The sequence below is a fragment of the Ictidomys tridecemlineatus genome, chromosome 4, assembly GCF_052094955.1.
Source record: "Ictidomys tridecemlineatus isolate mIctTri1 chromosome 4, mIctTri1.hap1, whole genome shotgun sequence".
In the NCBI taxonomy this organism is placed as follows: domain Eukaryota; kingdom Metazoa; phylum Chordata; class Mammalia; order Rodentia; family Sciuridae; genus Ictidomys; species Ictidomys tridecemlineatus.
Genome location: NC_135480.1, coordinates 129,107,800 through 129,127,932, shown reverse-complemented (window position 1 = coordinate 129,127,932; position 20,133 = coordinate 129,107,800). Strand labels below are relative to the sequence as shown.

Sequence of the window (20,133 nt, the reverse complement as noted above, 5' to 3'; positions counted from 1 at the left end):
AGGAGGAAGAAGACTAAGATGAAGAAATTCGTAATAAAAATTATTTTTAAAGTTCCCAAACCAATAAACCAAACATTTCTAAAAACGGGTCAAAAAGGAAACTTGAGAAGAAGTCAGGAAAATATTTTCAACTGAGCAAAAAAGAGGTAAAACTGTTGAAATTTGTGATATGCAGCTAAATCAACGATTTAGGAAATATATAGTATTAAAGGCTGATAAATTTAAGAAGACAGGTCACATTACACAGTAAATTGAGTTTCCATCTTTAGAAATCAAACAGCAAACTAACCCAAAGGATAAGAACAGAAATCAATAAAACAGATGTACAAGACAAAAACCTTTTTAAAGTCTCACTAAAACTGATGAAACCTCTAGCTAGCTGGATCAAGAAAAAAATCAGAAGACATAAATTAACAAAATCAAAAACAACAGAAAGGAAGCAAGCCTCATAGACTTTAAAAGATAAGGAATACTACAGAAAAATATCAACAACTTGAATAAAATGTACCAAAATTTTTTGAAAGATGCAAACCAATCTATCAAAACACATTCAATCTTACAAAAATCAAAGAGGGAATCTTAAAATATTTCATGACATCAGTATTATACCCTGATACCAAAACCAAAGACAAAATTCTCCACAAATTAAGAATAAAAAAGAGGCCTACTGACCTGGAATAAAGTGCATCTACAAAAAAAAAAAAAAAACAAATCTGTGGTTAACATCTCAAGGGTGAACCAATACCTTTAAAATCTGGAACAAGGCATGATGTCCACTCTCCCAAGAAGAAACACAAGTTCAAAGCCAGCCTTAGTAACTTAGCAAGGCCCTAAGCAAATTAGTGAAACGCTGTCTCAAAAACCAAAAGGGTTGGGGATGTATCTCAGAGGTAAAGCACCCTGGGTTCAATCCCCAGTACAAAAAGAAAAAGTCTACTTGATTCCTGAGAAAGGAAAAACTATGGAGATAGAAAAAGCATCAGGGATTGCTAGGGGTTAAAGAGACCAGGAAGAGTATATGTGTCATTTATACAGTTGTCAAATTTCACAGCATCTACATATACCAATACTGAACCCTAATGTAAGCCATGGAGTTTGGGTAATGATATCTATGAAGACTCACCAATTATAATGAATGTACTACTCTGAAGCATGATGCTGATGGTGGAGGAAAGGGGAAAGGAAATGGTAACTATCTGTACTCTAAATTTTCCCATGAACCTAAAACTGCTTTAAGAAATAAAAAGTCTTCTTTTTCCCCTAATTCATGCTAAATAATAAATATTTTTGAGACAATTGGGAACTTTAAGGAGAGTACATAGTGATGAAATTAAGGCAAATGGTAACACAGGATAATATACTGACAATCTTTTTTTTTAAAGAGTTCTTATCTTTCAGATAACATGCCAAAATATTAAGTAATAAGCTGATAAGAGTATTACAAAATAACAGGGAAAAGGGAAAAAGCCTTAAGGATAAGTAATCCTGAAACAACAACAGCTATGAGACTGTCAAAGCTAGATGAAATAACTTACTATTATTATCTCTACTTTCTGGGTTTTTATTTTCTTTTTTTATGGTGCTGGGGATTAAACCCAAAGCATGAGACCCTACCACTGAGCTATATCTCAAGCCCAATTTCTGTATGTTTAAAATTATCCATAATAAAAAAGAAAAAAAAACTTAAAGACAGAGGGAATAACAAGTAACCTGGAGTTTTATATCAACAAAATATCCCTTAAAATGAACTTGAAATATACCCAAAAAATGGAGAGAATCTGTTAGACACATTTAAAAGAGAGAAATTTGTCACCTAGCAGACATACACCACAGGAGATATTAGAGTATTCAGGGATAAGAAAATGATTCTAGATAAATGAATAAAAAGACAATTAAAAGCGCGCGTGTGTGTGTGTGTGTATAAATAAATCTAAGTTAAAATTGATTTTATAAAGCCCTAGAAAGTCTTCTGTCCTGTGACAGGGAGGGAGAGACAGAAGAAAGAAAAATCTAAGAGGGTGTAAATGGAATTCTACCGCTCTACAGTCGGCATTATCTGAAAAGAGTAAGTATTTACTAATTTAGACATTTCATAAGTAAGATTCATATGGTAATCTCCAGGATATAAAAACAGTATACATCCACTAACCTAAAAAGGAAGACACTGAAATAATACAAAATACTCAATTCAAAGAAGAGAAAAAAGCATAGAATAGGTAGGAAGAATAAAAATCAAATGGTAAATGTAAACCAGAAGTATCAATGACTACATAAGACTGTATGTAGAAAGACGGAACTGCCAGACTGGATTTTAGAACCAAACTTCATGATGCTTTTAAAAAGACAAATTTATAAAAGGTTGAAGTAAAAATAATGGATAGAGTCCATGCAAAAACTAACCAAAGAAAGCCAGCAAGGCTTATTCTAATAGATAAAGCAGACTTAACACAAAAGCAACCAGTGCATGGCAACATTATAAACAAGACGATTAAAAACTTTAAACACACTTCATATTATAGCCTCAAAATATATAAAACAAAAGTAAATGGAACTACAAAGAAAAACAGACGGATCCACTCAGGAGATTTTAGCACATTTATCTCAGTAACTGACAGACTACAATGTGAAAAACTTACTAAGGATATAAAAGACATAAACATTAACAAATGATCTAACTGGCATAACTAGAATACTACACCCAACAACTACAGATTAAGCATTCTTTTGAAGTACACTTACAAAATCAGATCATATGCTAAACCATAAAACAAATCAACATATTTCAAAGCATTAAAATCTTACCAAGTATGTATTCTGATCACATTAAAAACAGAACAAAAAATGACTATAAATCAACAGTATGATCCTACTGGAAAAGATTCGAAGTGAGATAATGGAAAGATCTAGCCATTAAAAAACAAAAAAGCACAATAAATTGCACTATTATTAACAGAGTAAAAGGTAATTCAGAGAAAAGAATATCTGGAATACAAATAAGCAACAACTGAAATCCACATTTTATAAAGAACGTCTTTAAATCACCAAAAAGTGACCCAACTGAAAAAAAAATCAGAGACTGCAAAAGAAACATTATCAAAAAAGGGAACATATAAAATACAGGAAAAGACGTTCTTTCTCGTTAATAGTCAGGTAAACTTAAAATTAAAACCAGCAACCCATCCACTAAGTGGTTCAAATTAAGAATATGACAGTGTTGCAGAGTATGTGAAGCAACTGGACTCTGCAGGTTTAAGTAGTATATTTTAGAAAATATCATATAATAGAAGCTGAAGATATGCTTACATTGTGACTCAACATTACATGTCCTCAGGTACACCAAAACCCACAAAGTTCAAACCAGGATTACTTATATTAGCCAAAAACTGAAAACAACTCAACTATCCCTCAATTGTAGAATAAATTATAGTACTCATTTAATAGAAAAATGACAACAAATGAACTATAGCCATATATTATCATGGATACCCAAATGCAGAATAAAAGAGGCTAATCAACAAGTGAAAACCAATTGTGTGATCTCATAAAGTGGAAGGAGGGAGCAAAATTCATAGTGTCAAAAGTGAGAAGAGTGGTTACCTTTAGGAGGCGGTTTTATACAAGAGATCACAAGGTGACGTTTTGGGAGTTGATAATATTCTACATTCTTGACCTCTGTGCTAATACGTGGAGCTGTGCATTTATGATGTATGCATTCTTCTGTGCTATACTGTAATAAAAAGTTTTAAAAGTTGACTCTGAAGCAGGAAGTCAAAATACAAGTACTCACTTGACCTGAGCAATTTCAAGTGATTAGTAAGAAATTAAAACATGCTTTGTCTTTGGCAAGTCATCTGAAAGGAACTGGAATGAAGAGGTCCTAGTTTTAGGCAGCAGACCACACTGGATAAGACATGAATAAAAGAAAATCACCCAAGAATCAAGAGATGACCATTCATGAGTACCACAGCACAGATGAGACCGGATATCCAAAACAGCAGCAACTACAGAAAATTGTGGAACATCAGTGAATAGTTCAGTTGAGCCCTTTGACATAGTTCAAAAACATTGTATCATGCTGCAAAGCTGTTTTCTGACATAATGCACACATTATCTTGTTCAATTCTTAAAAAAAAAAAAAAAAACTCAAGAAATCAAAGTCCTAAAAGACTAGAACTGAGAAATCACCCTTTCACAAAATTAGAGCTGTTAACAATTAATGTCACTGAATACTAGGAGGATCCTCCAAACTCATGGGACTCTTGGATCTTAAAAACACCTTAGGCTTGAAATATGGACTAATGGCACTGTTGAAAGTCAGAAAATGTTAAAAATGGTGACAGGATACAGCTATACTTATAGCACTGTACAAAGGGCGACTATGTAATCTGACTACATTTTATATACTTCAGTTCTTATAAAAAATTTTTCCAACAATCAATGTCAACTAATTTAGGTATTATAACCACTCCCAAAATAGAAGACTAATGCAATTTTGATGTGTTCTTAAACATTATCCAAAATTTGAAACAAGCAAAAACCAAGAGACTAAGAATTTTATAAATTCTGCCATTTTTCCATCTGAAACCTTAATATTATACAATACCAGACACTTTCCCAAATAAAATGTATTTTAGAAAATTTTAATCCAAATATGACTGAGTAAAAAATGTTTTATTATCTAAATGGTGTTTGCAGAAAGGTCAAAAACTCAGCACATACTTAAAAGATTCTTATATTTCTATTCTGCTCCCTAAAAAGGGAAAAGTAGATGGAAATAGCCAGTTTACACTGGCTTCAAAATTTCTAGAAATTTTCTCTCTAGCATTTGAACCTAACTTCCTTGTTGTTTTATGTACTACATGCTTATCGGACAATAACAAAATAAAAACTGGAAGCTAACTAGTATTGACATTAATTTTAGAAAATCTCAAAGCTGCTTTAGACACTCCTCCTACTGAAATAAAAAAACTTATTTCAACAACCTATGCAAAATATTTTCACCTAAAGAATAACTAAAACCATAAAGAATTTTTATAATTTCCATTAAACTGACTAGCTATTTAAGTTAAAGACTACAATGACCATCATTAACTCAAAATGAAAGATACATGATAGAATGGGCCTCTAAAGATCCATATTTCCTACAAATGTGCATGTCCTACTCTGGGCTTGCAATGACAACTTATAATAACCAACAGAAAACTACTAGAATTTTTCTCAAAACAGCCACAAGAACCAAAATCCTAATGCACCTTAATAGGCAATTTAATGATTTGAAAACCAACCCAGCATGGCCAAAAACAACATTCAATAGTTCCTCATTTTCCCAACATCATCCAAAAGTCAAAGAGTTTCACATCGGTGGATTCTCTAGTTAACTGACATTTACCCCATGTGAGCACCAAAATTACTTTCCACCCTGAGGAATATAACTTTTTGATAATGATGAATGACTGGAATGAATATAAACTGCTGTTCTCTAATACAATAACTGTTCAAACTCTCAATGTCCTGTATCTGCTTTTTTTGCCAGACTATCAGCTCATCTTTAACAGCATACCTCCTCTCAATATTTGCTATTTTTAACTTGGGGAAGAAACAAACAAATAATCAAGGAAACCATACAATATACAATGCTGAAAGAATATGAGGTGCTACCCTGAAACAAAATGCATTAAGATTATGATGCCAGCTTGCAGCTGTTCAAGGTCCACTTTGTTTTACTCTCTGTTCTTGATCATTTTGGGGAAGAAAATATGACACAAACTTAGTTCAGGCGGAAGACAGAACACTCAAAGTGTTAGCATATCAAGAAAATGTTTTTGAGACATACAGACTTAAATTCCCAAATCCTGGTTTTGCCACCTTTTAGCTGTGTAATGAGGGAGATGTTATCTGTTTCTGAGCCTTGGTTTCCTCATCAGTAAAATAAAGATAGTATTTTTTCTGCAGGGCTGATGGCAAAATCAAGAGATGTATGTAACCTACCTGAGCAGAGTACTCATATTCTGGCAGACAAATATTACTAACCTAATTATGTGAGAATAAACTCTGAATTATAATCACTTTTAAAACCGGGTTGGGGCTAGGGGTACTGTTCAGCAGTAGACATCATGCTTACCATGTACCAGACCCTGGGTTCAATCCCCAGGACCAAAAAAGGACAGGGAAAGGTGTTAATGTGACTTTAAGTTAGCTAAAAGACTGTTATCCTTTACAAATACCCCACAATCCAAATTTGTCAAATAGTTTATCTCTGTTCCTCCCTATTAATATCCTCACGAAAAAGAGAGGGGGGGAGGGAGAGGGAAGGAGGGAGAGAGAGAGAGAGAAATATCTTGCAATCTATCAAAAAAGTAAACTAGTTAGGCAGGATGGCCCTATAATCCTGGTGAGGTAAGAGGATTTCAAGTTCAATGCTAGCGCCAGCAACTTGACAAGAACCTAAGCAACCTAGCAAGACCCTGTCTCAGAATAAAAAATAAAAAAGGCTGAGGATATGGCTCAGTAGTTAAGCCCTAGGTTTAATCCCAAGTACCAAAGAAAAAGTAAAATTTATTTAAACTTTGAAGATATAACATGCACATTAATTTCATTTCCTATAGAATCATATAATAATAGCTTTTAAAAGAATTTTCCAAATAGTATGAATAATATACATCTCATATTCAAACATTTGCTAATTCAATATTTTAATTGATAGGTCTTTGAGGAGTCTCTATTTTTAACCAGTTCCTTACTCAATATTGCTAGTATTATCTGGAAAAACCTCCAAGTTCAATAAACTTTCCATAAACAATAGTTATGTAGGTTTTCACTCTCCAAATATTTGATGTTTACCTTAAAGTAGCAGCCTTATTAAAAACACTGCATAAAACCTTATACAAAATGTCAAGTATGAGAAACTACACTAATACATAAATAGATATATAAGACACCATCTTATAAAACTCAACAGTCACAAATATTACAGTGCAATCTATGAAATATGTTTTTAGTCTCTAATCCAAATCTGACCGAGAATAACAAAACTAAATGTTTCACTACTCACATGATGAAATACTCTAAAGCTTCCTTCTATTACATAGTGTACATCAATTATGGATGAGCTAAAGGGTACTGAGGGAAAGACCAGTAGAGATAAAGTATATAAACTCTGAGCCAGGTATTTTATGCATTTTATCTCTTGAAATCATTTAGCGAATCAAGAATTACACCACATTAAAACCACAGCCAATGAAGTTCAGAGGAGTTAAACCCAAAGTCAAATTTCTCAAATCCCAAGGTTCGTGCTTCCTCCAAAATGCCAACCATCTTACAATTTACTTAAAATAAGTAATAAACATGGCAAAGCTCTTTTTCCCTTTCTCAAAATATCAATATGCAAATAAAACATGCAAACAAGTACTAAGTTAATTGCAAGGTAACACAAATAAAAAGTTAAAGAGAGTGTGGGTCGTATTCCCACTTATTTAACAGGAATAAATAAAAATTATGTGTGAATATAGAAAAAAAACACCATTCCAGACAGAATTGCTTAAAAAAAAAAAAAAGTTAGCTCTTTTTTCTGAATGGGCCTTTTAATTACACACTTTTCTACATCACTTGAATTTTTTAATATAGCTTTATTTATTTATTTATTTTTATGTGGTGCTCAGGATCGAACACAGTACATGTATTAGGCAAGTGCTCTACCACTGAGCCACAACCCCAGCCCCACTTGAATTTATTCTAATCTTACAATAATAGCATGTATAGTGTATTTATTTTTTCTTTGCACTCCGAATTTTTAAACATATAAGCTACAACCTTTGACAAAACTAAAGAGAGCTTTAAAGGTTAAAAAAAAAAAATTATACCCAAGTCTAGACCTCTGTATAGCAGCTGCTTAGCCAGTAAACCAAGCAGTCTGTCAAAATGGATATTCGATTTTCAGAACAGGGATATTCAACTGGTAAAAACAATAAACATATTCCAATTTTTTTTAAAGAAATGCAAAATCTGTAACACTTCTAGTCCCAAGTATTCCAGTAAGAAATAATCAACTTCTATCTTTACTTTTAAAATGGGTTAATTAATAATACTCTAACCTAAGTTGTTGTGAAATTAAAATTTTAAAAGAATACATTATGCCTTGCTAAGCAACATTCACAATAGCCCAGAATGGGAAGAAAAGAGTGACATTTGAGAGAAAACACCAAAAAAGGCTAAAATGAATAAAAGGGAAAAGGTAAGAAGGGAGCAGAAAGTAGAATGGTGGTTTTCAGGGGTTGACAAAGAATGAAGAATGAGAAGTTATTATTAGTGAGTACAGAGTTTTAATTCTGAAAGATGAGAAGAGTTCAGTGGTGAGATAGTGGTTACAGTTGCAAAATAATATAGATTTCTTAGTGCCACTGAACTGTACACTTGAAAATGTTTAAGATGGTAAATTTGGAATGGAACCACCATTTGACCCAGTAATGCCACTCCTTGATATATACCAGAGGACTTAACATCAGCATAAACCAGGCATGGTGGCAAATGCCTATAATCCCAGGAGCTTGGGAGGCTGAGGCAGGAAGAATCTGAGTTCAAAGCCAGTCTCAGCAATGTCAAGGCACTAAGCAACTCAACTGAGACCATGCCTTTAAATAAAATACAAAGTAGGGCTGGGGATGTGGCTCAGTGGTTGAGTGTCCAAGTTCAATCAACAGATGAATGGATAATGAAAATGTTATATATATTCATGATGGAATATTACTCAGCCATGAAAAAGAATGGCTTTATGACATTTGCTGGTAAATGGATAGATATGGAGACTATTATTTGAAGTAAGCCAATTCCAAAAAACCAAAGGTCAAAAGTTCTGATGTGTGGATACTAACACACAACAAGGGAGTAGGAGGAATAGAAGTTCACTGGATTAGACAAAGGGGAAGGGAAGGAGGGGCAGGAATAAGAAAGACAATGGAATGAATCTGACCTAACTTTCCTATGTACATATATAAATATGCCAGCAAATCTCCACACCATGTACAACTACAAGACCAGGATGTACTCCAAATTTGTATAATGTCAAAATATACGCTGTCAATGTATAAATAAAAATAATTTACCAATGATTTGTACTTTAGTATTTAAGATTATATACATGAGAGATCAGGTATATATGGGCATATATACAAAAGTATGTATAAACTTCCTGTGTGATGGTATACTATTTAGAACCTAACCACTAGGAATAAATAAAAAGAATGGAATCTGTATAAGGCAAAAAAAGATGATAAATTATATTTTGTGTATTTTGCCACAATTAAAAATAACTGCAATTCTACTAAGCGCCAATTAAAAAAATTACATATGTATGCACTGCTTTTCTATGGGCTGGATTATACATAAGTCACAGTAAAAATTTCCAATGAGAAGAGTTTTGATGAACAGTGTGAGATCTAGAATAGTAAATTATAATGCCATGGCCAGTAAACTTTCTATATGGAGCTAGAGAGTAAATATTTTTCCACTCTCTGGGCAACATGATCTATTCTGAAAGGAATCACACTTAATACGTAAGGTAAATAGCATGAAAGACATGGTCCACCACAGTTTGCTGACCTCTACCCTAAGGCAACTGTGGAAGCAAATGCTCCTTAATTTGGGGAAATTTTGTGAGCTAGGTTAATATCAGTAGCTTTAAATCTACCAGGATGAGAATATTTACATCCTAAAAATTGGCAAACACTACAAATCAATGTTGCTTTCTCTGAAGAACTGGTTGGTAAACATTTACCAGCATATTTCTATGAGAAGTATTACATTTTTATATCCTCTATATATCTAAAATTTTATTAATAATAATTCCATCTTTAAGGAAAATGAATATTACTCAAATCATTTTCTGTATCTATGGTTCAGATCAGGATCTCTATAGCCAAGAAAGGCTGTTCTAGAATAAAGCTCCACACAAAGAGGAACAAGAAAGAACATCCTGAGGCAGTCAAGAATTGTGCTTGGAGGGTTCTGAGTTAAAGGACAGCAGTTTAAGATGAAACTTACAGAGAATTAAAGCCATGAGATTATGTACATGCTACATACACTCAGTAAAGTTTCAATAACTCACAGTTATTATTAAAAACATATTGAGCCTAATGTTCTAGATTCATTCATAAATATTTGCTAAGTTCATACTATGTTCTAGGCTCTGGAAACACAATGTTAACAATCATAGTCCCCTTCTAGTAGAGAAGAAGCATTAATCACATAAATATGTTTTTGAATTGTGATAAATCATGACAAAGAATGAGGTACTGTGAGAAAATATAATAAGGGATCCTAATGTAATCTGGCAATCAGGGATACTTCCTTAAGAAACTGACCTCTGTGCTGATATTTAAAGGATAAGTGGGATGTGGCAGGGTCAGAGGCATGCCATACAGCAAAAACAAATCGTACCTAAGTCCTGAAGCAGGGAAAAACCACAGTAACAGGTCAAAAAACCATGAAGTCAGTATGGTGAACCAGATGAGGAAGAAGAAAGAAGGGATCAGAGTAAAGAATGGAAAAGAGGCAAGAACCATGCCACAGGGCCTCATCACCACTTGATACATTCTATAATCAATGGAAACTCACTAGTTTTATGCAGAATGTCACATGATCTAATGAACAATTTTCAGAGATTACTTGGGAATGAATGAGGGAGAGTTACAGAAAAATTGGGAAACTGACAGTAGGTTACTATAGTTTCTAAGCAAGACAATGGCAGCTTAGTGAAGTCAGTCTTCAACTTATTAAATATAGCAAATTTTGTTCTTAGGACACTATTTAAAAAATTCAGAGCCCTATGTTTTGTTTTTTTGCATCTACTGATACTTACTATACTAGAAATCTTCTAAAAGTGAAAAATCCTCTGACATAGTAATTTAAAAATAATAAGCCTATCACATATTAATATAAATAAACTTCTGAAAAGTAGCTTATTTTCCTATTAAAGAGAGTAGCACCGTCCTAAATTTTTGCAAATCACTTTAGTCTCATAAAAGATAACAGCTAAGTTTTCCTATCTGTTGCAATATCTGATATCTTAAAGCTTTAGGCAAAGCACATTGCTAATTTTTGTTTATGTTTTGGCAGTACTGGGGATTGAACCCAAGAGCACTCTACCATTGAGCTATACCTCAGCTCTTTCTTTCACTAAGATGCCAAAGCTGGTCTCAATCTTTCAACATTTTCTGCCTCAGCTTCCTGAGCTACTGGGATTACAGGTGTGCACCAGAACAACCAGATCACTGCTCATTTTTGTGAGAATTAGACTGAAAAACACAAGTAACATCTTAGCACTATTAGAAAAATAGATTTAGCTTCACAGTTTTCCTAAGAGTATTAAGGACTCCCAGACTACAATAACTACTGCTCAAGTAATAATAAAACGCAAAGTAATTACAATGAGATGTCACTCCACAGCCACTAGGATGGCTATAATCAGAAAGACAATAACAAGTATTACCAAGCATGTAGTAATTGGAATCCTCTTGCATTGCTGGTGGGAATGTAAAATGACACAGCCACTTGGGAAAAACAGTCTGGCAGTTCTTCAAAAAGTTAAACAGAGATGGGCTAGGGCTGAGGCTGTAGCTCAGTGGTAGAGCACCTGCCTTGCACGTATGAGGCACCGAGTTCAATCCTTAGCACCACATTAAAAAAAAAAAAAAAAAGATACTGTGTCCACCTACAACTAAAAAAAATATTAAATAAGAAAAAGTTAAACAGAGAAAAGCAATTCCACTCCTAGTATATACACAAGAAAAATGGAAACACATGCCCACACAAAAATTTATATATGAATTCATAGAAGCAACATTTATAATAGCCAAAAAGTAGGGAAAAAATGTCCATCAAGTGATGAAAAAATAAAATATGGTAAGAATTCATACAATGAAATATTACTGGGCAATAAAAAGGAAGCACTGATAGAATTTACAATGTGGATGAATCTTGAAAGTTTGTGTTAAAGAAACAAAGAAATCAATCACAAAAGGCTGCATGATTCAGTTTATAACAAATGTTCAAAACAGACAAATGTGTAGACAAAAAATATATCAGCAGTCCCCTAGGGCTAGGAGGAAAAGGATTGTGGAACTAGAGTTGCTAAAGAATTCAAGGTTTCTTTTGGACATAATAAAATGTTCTCAAATTGACTGTGGTGATGATTGTTACAATCCTGTCAATGTGCTAAAAAATAATTAAAAAGTCAAATATTGACTTCAAAAGGGTGAACTGAATGGTATGTGAATCCTTCAATTATACTGTTGGGGGGGGCAGTAATCGATCTCCAAGAGTTTTTTAGCAACTCATTAGAAAAAAAACAAATAAGAAAACACTGATCTCTCAGAGCATGGTGGCACACGTTCAATCCCAGCTACTCAGGAGGCTAAGGCAGGAAGATGCTTATCAAGGCCCTATCTCAAAATTTAAAAAAAATTTAAAGGGTTGAGGATTGTAGCTCAGTGGTAGAGCACCCGCCTGGTATGTGCAATGCCCTAAGTTCAATCCCTACACATCCCCAAAAGAGAAAACTTATCTCAGGAACCAACTTTCCTTAGATAAAACAACCTTCTGGGTAAGACACTGTCCAGTCAAAATAAAACATAAGCCAAACAAGAATTTTAAACTTTCAAGCATCCATATTGAAAAAGTAAGGAGAGGGACTGAAGATACACTGATAAGAGTGCTTGCCTAGAATGTGGAATGTTCTGTGTTCAATTCTCAATATTACAAAAAAAGGAAAAAGAGGTCAAATTAATATCAATAATTTTAACATTTTAATATTTTATTTAACCCATCAAATGGATAAAGAAATTGTGGTATATATACACAATGGAATACACTCAGTCATAAAGAATGACTTGAGGCAATTTGCCCAGAAGTGGATGGATCTAATTACTATCGTGCTAAGTGAAATAAGCCAATACCAAAAAAATCAAAGGTTGAATGTTTTCACTAATATGTGGACGTTAACCCATAATAAGTGGGGAAGGGATAGAAGTTCAGTAGAGTAGACAAAGGGGAAGAAAGGGAAAGTAGGGATGATAGGAATAAAAAAGACAGTGGAATGAATCTGATATAACCCTCCAATGTACATATATAAATATACCACAGTGTACATCCAAAGATTGAGATCCTAATTAGAATTAGATATACCCCATGCTTGTATAAATATATCAGAATAGTTCTACTGTCATGTGTAACTAGAAAGAACAAAAAAATAAAAATATTAAAAAAGAAATCAAGGGAAAAATACAAATATAAACTGCCAACTACATCTTATTTGACAAATTGCCCAGATGTTTTTTAACAAAGAATTTTTTTAATTTTTTTTTTTTAGTTGTAGATGACCACAATACCTTTATTTATTTATTTTTATGCATTGCTGAGGATCAAACCCCAGTGCCTCACACATACTAGGCAAGCGCTCTACCATTTAGCTAAAAGCACAGCTTCTACCCAGGTTTAATGTGATTTCATTCGATCAATTATTAGAACATTTGTGTATATATATATATATAACATATACATACATATACATACATTATATAGAAATATTTATTGAAAGAGATCTTCAATGATAGAAAATAGGATTTTCCTGAAATAAAGTATAGGTCTTCAATATTATCATTTGGTGATCTTTTACTTATCCTCTTGCCCTCCCAGGTAAGAATTTTCAAGATCAAATATTTGCCAATTTCTTTGTTTGTTTGTTACTGGGGACTGAACCCAAGACCTTCAGCATGCTAAGCACCTGCTCCATCATTGTATTTTTAAAGGAATCTTAATGTCAGACATCTTTTTCAATGACAACTTTTTTCTCCAGTGCTAAAGATTGACCCCAGGAAGAGCCAAACACATTGTTAGGCTAGCACACTACCACTGTGCTACACCCTCAGCTCCCTCAATGACAAACTTTAATATATAACAAGCATGGTAAATCTACTCAACATTTTTAAGAAAAATTTAAATTTCAAAATGTTAGATCTTTTCTTGTGCTCCAAGTAGAACTGTACAAATAGATCAACTGAAAACTAATTTTCTTATTTCTTGCACTTTTCCTGTATGTGCTTCCCTTAACAAAGCCCACAGTTTAATTTTTCTTCAGGTTCTTGGTACAGTGGTAAGCTTCAATTTTTATCATGTTTTCTGCTTCAACAGAAACAAATGGTTAAAACTATTAACTGACATCAGAAAAAGTTACTTCAAAAGGCTTTAATTTTACTGAAAATTCACTTCAGTTATACCTGTAGAATTTATAATTAAGTTCCACAGAATTTAGGATTTTAATTTCACCATCACATAAAGCAAAAAAATGTCCTCACAGATATATTCACCTAAATAAATTTTTTGTTTACAAAACATTGACTATTTCTAATATTTTGCAGTAAAATTCCAAAAGCAATCAGGATGGTGGAGGCCTAAAATGGAAACTCTAGAAAGACTCAAATGCTTCAAAATTTAATATTTAACACCCACTAAAATAGCTAAATCAAAAGACTGATTATATCAAATGTTAGCTGGGATCTGAATCAAAAGTAATACCTACATATCACTGATGGGATTGTAAAATAGTACAAAAGCCTTAAAAAAAAAAAGTCATTTCTTATAAAACTAAACAGGCCTGCCCTATCACCTAGTTATTCCACACATTTAACCAAAAGAACTCATACAAGATTGTTAATAGTAACTAAACAGAAATAACTGGAAACAGGTGGCCCTACACAGTAGATAAATAATGATACGTTCATATAGTGGAAAACTATAGAGAGATAAAAGTACTAATATACACAAGAATGAATCTTAAAAATTTGGTGAGTGAAAAAAAGCCTTACTCAAAGAGTACATACTATGTGTAAATACTGCTTATGTGAAGTTCTAGAATTGGCAAATCAAATCTCTGGTGAAAATGAAATAAAAAATGTGACTAATGAAAGGGAAAGTGACTGAACTGACTGGAAAAAGGCAAGACAAAAACCTTTCTAGTCAATTATTAGTTCTACATTTTGTTGAGGACTTGAGTGACCCAGCTGTAACATTTGTGAAAAACTTATGTAATGGCAACCACATGCATCCCATTGCATGTCAAATTTACCTTAAAAAAAAACAAAACTGTATAAGTTGAAATGAATAACACACACAATGTTGGAGTGCCTGTTAAGGTTGCTGCTGATAATTTGCAACTTATTTCTAAATGTATTCAAAAACATAAAATGGAATTTAATAAATTATGTTATAAAACAAACAGAAAAATGTTATTGACAGTGAGAGACACACTGATGTTAGCTGTATAATCTTTCAACTTTTCTGTATGTTGAAAAATATAAAAATATTAAGGAAAATTTTTGTAAGAGAGTTAGGAAACAAAGGATGACTCAGTTGATGACAAAAGTTTCTCTCAATTGATGCTACACACCCTCCTGCTTCACAAAACACACCTTTAGAGTTAGATAAACCTTAGAGAAAACTTAAAGGTGCATTTCAATAATTGTTAACTGCTTCCCCAAATTAACTATTCACATTATTTGATACTGTCAGGGATCTATTCAATAATTATTAAAAATACTCCAGGAAACAATAAACTAGAAACAACGTGTTGAATTCCACCAAGATTTTTAATTAACTGCAAAATTTGTATTCCTGAACAAAGTTCAAGCAGGAAATTATTTGGTAAGATTCCCCATGAACTCCAGTTTTGTTTTCTTTTACTGGATTGCATCCCCAGTATCCAAGTAACGTCGCTATCGTCCCTCTAAGATCAAAAAAACCTACCCAATGACTGCCATCTAAGTGATGACAGATATACTAAAAAAGAAACAGCAAGTCATCATGAATGAAAAGTCGTTCACTTTTTCTCCTTAAGCCTAGCACTTTTTTAAAAAATACGGCTGGAAAACGTCATGGCTTTCTCACAAAAGGTGGGAAGATGAGAAAGATTTCAGCATTCAAAACGCAGAATAAACGTACACGTGCACCTTACCCTAAAACCTGCCTTAACCCGCCAACAGGTAAAACAATGAGCAGACCCCCGCCCCTTTTTTATTGATGAAACAAAACCGCAGCTAGGGTAAAGTGGACCCTCACCCCCGCCCAGCCTCCACCCCGCCCGAAGCCAGGCGGTGGGTTCCTTTCCTTTGTGAGGAGCTGGAGAGGTGGTGGCTGAGGGCGGGGAGCTGGGGGAGGAGGTTGGGGGGTCGGTGGACGCCAGAGGAGGAAGACCCAGAGCCAAGCGGCAGCGACGGCGGCGCGTCCCACAAGCAGGCCGCGCGGCCCCGCCACAAACCTCTGCGGTGTCCAAAGGAGCAAACCCGCGAACTTGAGCAATTTCTAATGTGGGATGAGATCCAGAATGGCGGAGGGCACAACCGCGGACGACCCTCTCCCAGGCCCTTCCAAAACCGTCTCCTCCGATCGCGGGCGGAGATCTTGCCGCCACCCCCACCCCGGCCCGAGCCCCAGGCGGCCTCACCTGCTGGACCGAGCTGTTCTCGGGCACAGCGAACTCCTCCTTCTCTTTCGGGGTCTTTACGGTGACTTTCATGATCTTGGGCTCCGTAGAGGCAGCGGCAGCGGCCGCGGGGGCGCCGGCACCCTCAGCCGCGGCAGCGCTGTCCTGGGAGCCCGGAGGACCGCCGCTTTCACCACTCTCGGCCATGGCGGCGGCGGCGTCGGTGACTCAGGCGAGCAGGAGGGAGCGGGAGAGCAAGGGGGAGCCAGGAGACGCCAGAGCCGACTGGCCCGGGCAGCGGAGAACGCAGGGCACGCCGCCTAAGTGGCAACGGCGCCGGGCCGCCAAGGGGCCGCGGAGCTCGGTGAGGGCTCCAGGTGCAGGCCTGGATTGGGCGCTCCGCAGCAGCGCAGTGTACAGACGCCGCTGGTTCGCAGCGACATCCGCAGCCGCAGCCGCTTCCTCCCCCCGCCCCTCCCCCCACGTCCCTCCGCCGGCGCCGCGCGGGGCACGCCGGGTAACGCGGATGGCCGCGTCGCCGAGTCATCCTCGCCTGGCGCCGCTTCGAGCTCCAGTTGTGTCCCTTTTCCTCCCTCGTCCTAGTGTGCAAAGTGTAGGCGCGGCCAGCTTGGAGAATTAAAAGCAAACTGGGGTAGGGCAGATCAGTTCATTTTTTTTTCTTTTACACTCCTGTCACCAAAAAACAAAATGCGTCTTCTAAGAGGCACTGTGCGGCGCACGGGGATGACATCACGGCTAGCGAAATTACTAGAAAGGGACTTGAACCACTGGGCGCTGCGAGCGCGGATGCGCCTGCGCGCTCAGGGTCCAGGTTGTCTCCCCACCTCCTCACCTCATACCACGGCTAGTCTCTGCTCAGTTTCCTTTCCCGCGTGCTAGTCTTGCCTGCTTGCGTACAGTACCGAGGAGGGTCTGATGATGAAATAGCAGCGAGGAATTTTGTTGTTAATATGGTTGGTGTTTGCCTAGTTGGAGGCTTTAAAATGTTTGTTCTAATTGCTCTGTGCGTGGAACTTGGAGGATAAGTCAATGAGGGAGAAAGGACTAATTATAAAGGAAAATGGAGTGAACGCCTATGAACCAATCATTGCTTCATGGCCCTAACGTTCAGTTCTCGGGTCAAACCGGTTTGGTCAGAAGATCAAGGCAACTTCTATTGACAGTCTCAGCTGACAGTCATGTGTGAACATCTCCAAATCTCAGATCACTGTATCCAAGAAGCGGGGTGCCCAAAGAGTGCTCACCCAACTGGAACAATTTAGTACAGCTGAAGTGTTCCTTTTGTATTCTATCAAATTAAGTTACTGCATCATCTCAGACTTAAGGTGATATCAAAGATGGTTGTTCAAAAATTATCTTCAGTGTATATAGGAAGTTACTTCTTAGTCGTACATTTAAAAGGATGCCATCATTTGGGGGGGAAAAATAAGTGTGTGTGTGTATGTGTGTATGTACACACATACATACATATTAACCATTTTTTAGTGTTTTGTTAGGGTATTTTGTGGTTCTGGGGATTGAACCCAGGACCTCGGGCATGCGAGGCAGGCAGGCAGGCAGGCAAGTAGGCAAGCGTGCAAGCACTCTATCACTAAACCACACCCTCCAACCCCATTGTTTGTTAAAGATAGAGAACACAGTATATTATTGTAATCAATATTGCACGAATGTAAATCCTGACCCAAATATGCAAGGATATTCAGCCCTGTTGTAGAATTAAATACTGTCCCATAAACACTACCTTTTAGCAGAACCCTTTGGAATCTGGGTCAGAGAGAAGTTCTGACGTATAAATTGCAACAAAGACATACTTTGACATCACCAAAATTTTGTGCCAGCATTGTTCAATAATATGAAGAGTTAACCCAAGGTCCTTTGCTGAATGGTTATGTCTAAATGTAACGGTTATGTCTAATCATTACTTCTAGGGGTAGAAAGTACCACCATTGTACAACCAATCATTTGGAATTTGTTCTATATATTTAAATAAAATCTCTTCCCAACTTCATTAGGTCAGTATTTGTGACTTCCTGTCCTGCTGTTTTCCAAGCTTTGCCTGGACTGCCTCCCCTGTCTGGAGTGACTTCTTCCTTGCCTTCACCTGCCTAATCCCACTTTTCCTATATCACATTCCCCAGAAAGATTTCACTGGCTACAGTTAAACTGAGACACAATGTCTGTCTGCACTCCTGTAAATACACTGTATATATCTCTAACCCTACACTTATAGAATTACATTGTAACTATGTGTCTACATTAACCTCTAAAAATTTCTCATTTATATTATATAACTTAAGTAATATATCTGTAAGAAGATACAGCATAATTAATTATTTTGGTGGTACTTTTCATAAACATAACCCTAACCTATAAGGGACCTTTGGAGGTGGGGGGATCATGGACTAGATCAGGGATTTGTAAACTTTTGGAAGGGATAAGTAGTAAATACTTTAGGCAGACTATAGACTATAAATATGCCCTGGTATCACAAAACCACCACAGACAATCCATAACTAAATAAGCAAAGCTGTATTTACTGAAGATTTTACTTAAAAAAAAAATCAACCATAGAATCTGATGTGGGCCACAGGGATAGTTTGCCAATGGCAGATCTTGATGTTTGTTTTTTCCCTAAATGATTTTTGTTTATTAAATGGCTAGTATGGAGAAAATCAGAAGATTTTTCATCTACTCTTTAACCATTAATGGAGTACTGAAGTGAAGATACAACAAAACTCACTCTCTGACATCAAAAAAAAAAAAAAACCTAAGAAGATAGTTAAATGTGGGAGGAGAGAGGTGGGTGAAGATAGCCAGTGATGTGCTGTTAAATGTTTAATAATCAGCTCTCCAAAAACCAAGATTTATGGCATTTGCCAATTTCTGTGATGTAAATACTTGCAAATGATCAATTTGAGCTACCAAGTTGAGGTTACCTAGTCCTCAAAACACCTTAAGTTTTGCCAGTTGGCTCTCAAAAGCCAGTAAGAGCCATCTGCAAATATACAGGTCACATTTTGAGAAAATCTATTGTTAAAATTTAACTACATTATTATTTGCATGACAAAAGAATCTTTCCTCTACAGAATGATTTAAACAATAAGAATTAACATTGAGTACCCTTTGACAAATTTAATCCTGTGTCCAAGAATTATAACTTCAATACAATGTAATATATGTGTCAAATAAGTAATATAAGTAACATGAATTCCTCATGTTGCTCCTACATTCAAAATCCATCATGAGCTCCCTACTACCTGGAAAATAAAGCCCAAGCTTCTTACTATGAATCATAGTCTCCTGCTACTAACTCCTAAGCCATCTTTCAAGCTCACTCTCATTATTCTCTAGATACACTACATTCCAAAGATGTTTATTGCCATCTCTAGAAACACTTTTATGTTATACTTTTCTTACCTTTTCATATTACACCCCTCATCTAGCAGAGATTATTGCTATCTCTTCTTTAAGACTTTCCTTGAGTGCCCATGTCTATCGAATCTTATTTTCCTCTGAATTCCCACTATAATTGTTTGCACAATTCACTTGAAGCATAGTTTCTCTTATCTTAGACCATTTCTCTTGTGACCACACAGGTCTAGTTCATACCCTTGTTAACTCAAACCTAGATTACAGCAATAACC

The 20,133-nt window shown here is 35.8% G+C and overlaps 1 protein-coding gene across 1 annotated transcript in view; it reads right to left on the bottom strand.

Annotated features, from left to right (window-relative positions):
* Positions 1–16,953, bottom strand: part of Ubqln1 (ubiquilin 1) — a 45,449-nt gene extending 28,496 nt beyond the window's left edge. Inside the window, exon 1 of the mRNA XM_005340911.4 lies at positions 16,490–16,953. Within this exon, the coding sequence (XP_005340968.2) occupies positions 16,490–16,675 (186 nt within the window). The 5' untranslated portion in view covers positions 16,676–16,953. The remainder of the gene's footprint in view (positions 1–16,489) is intronic.
* Between the last annotated feature and the right edge of the window lie 3,180 nt (positions 16,954–20,133).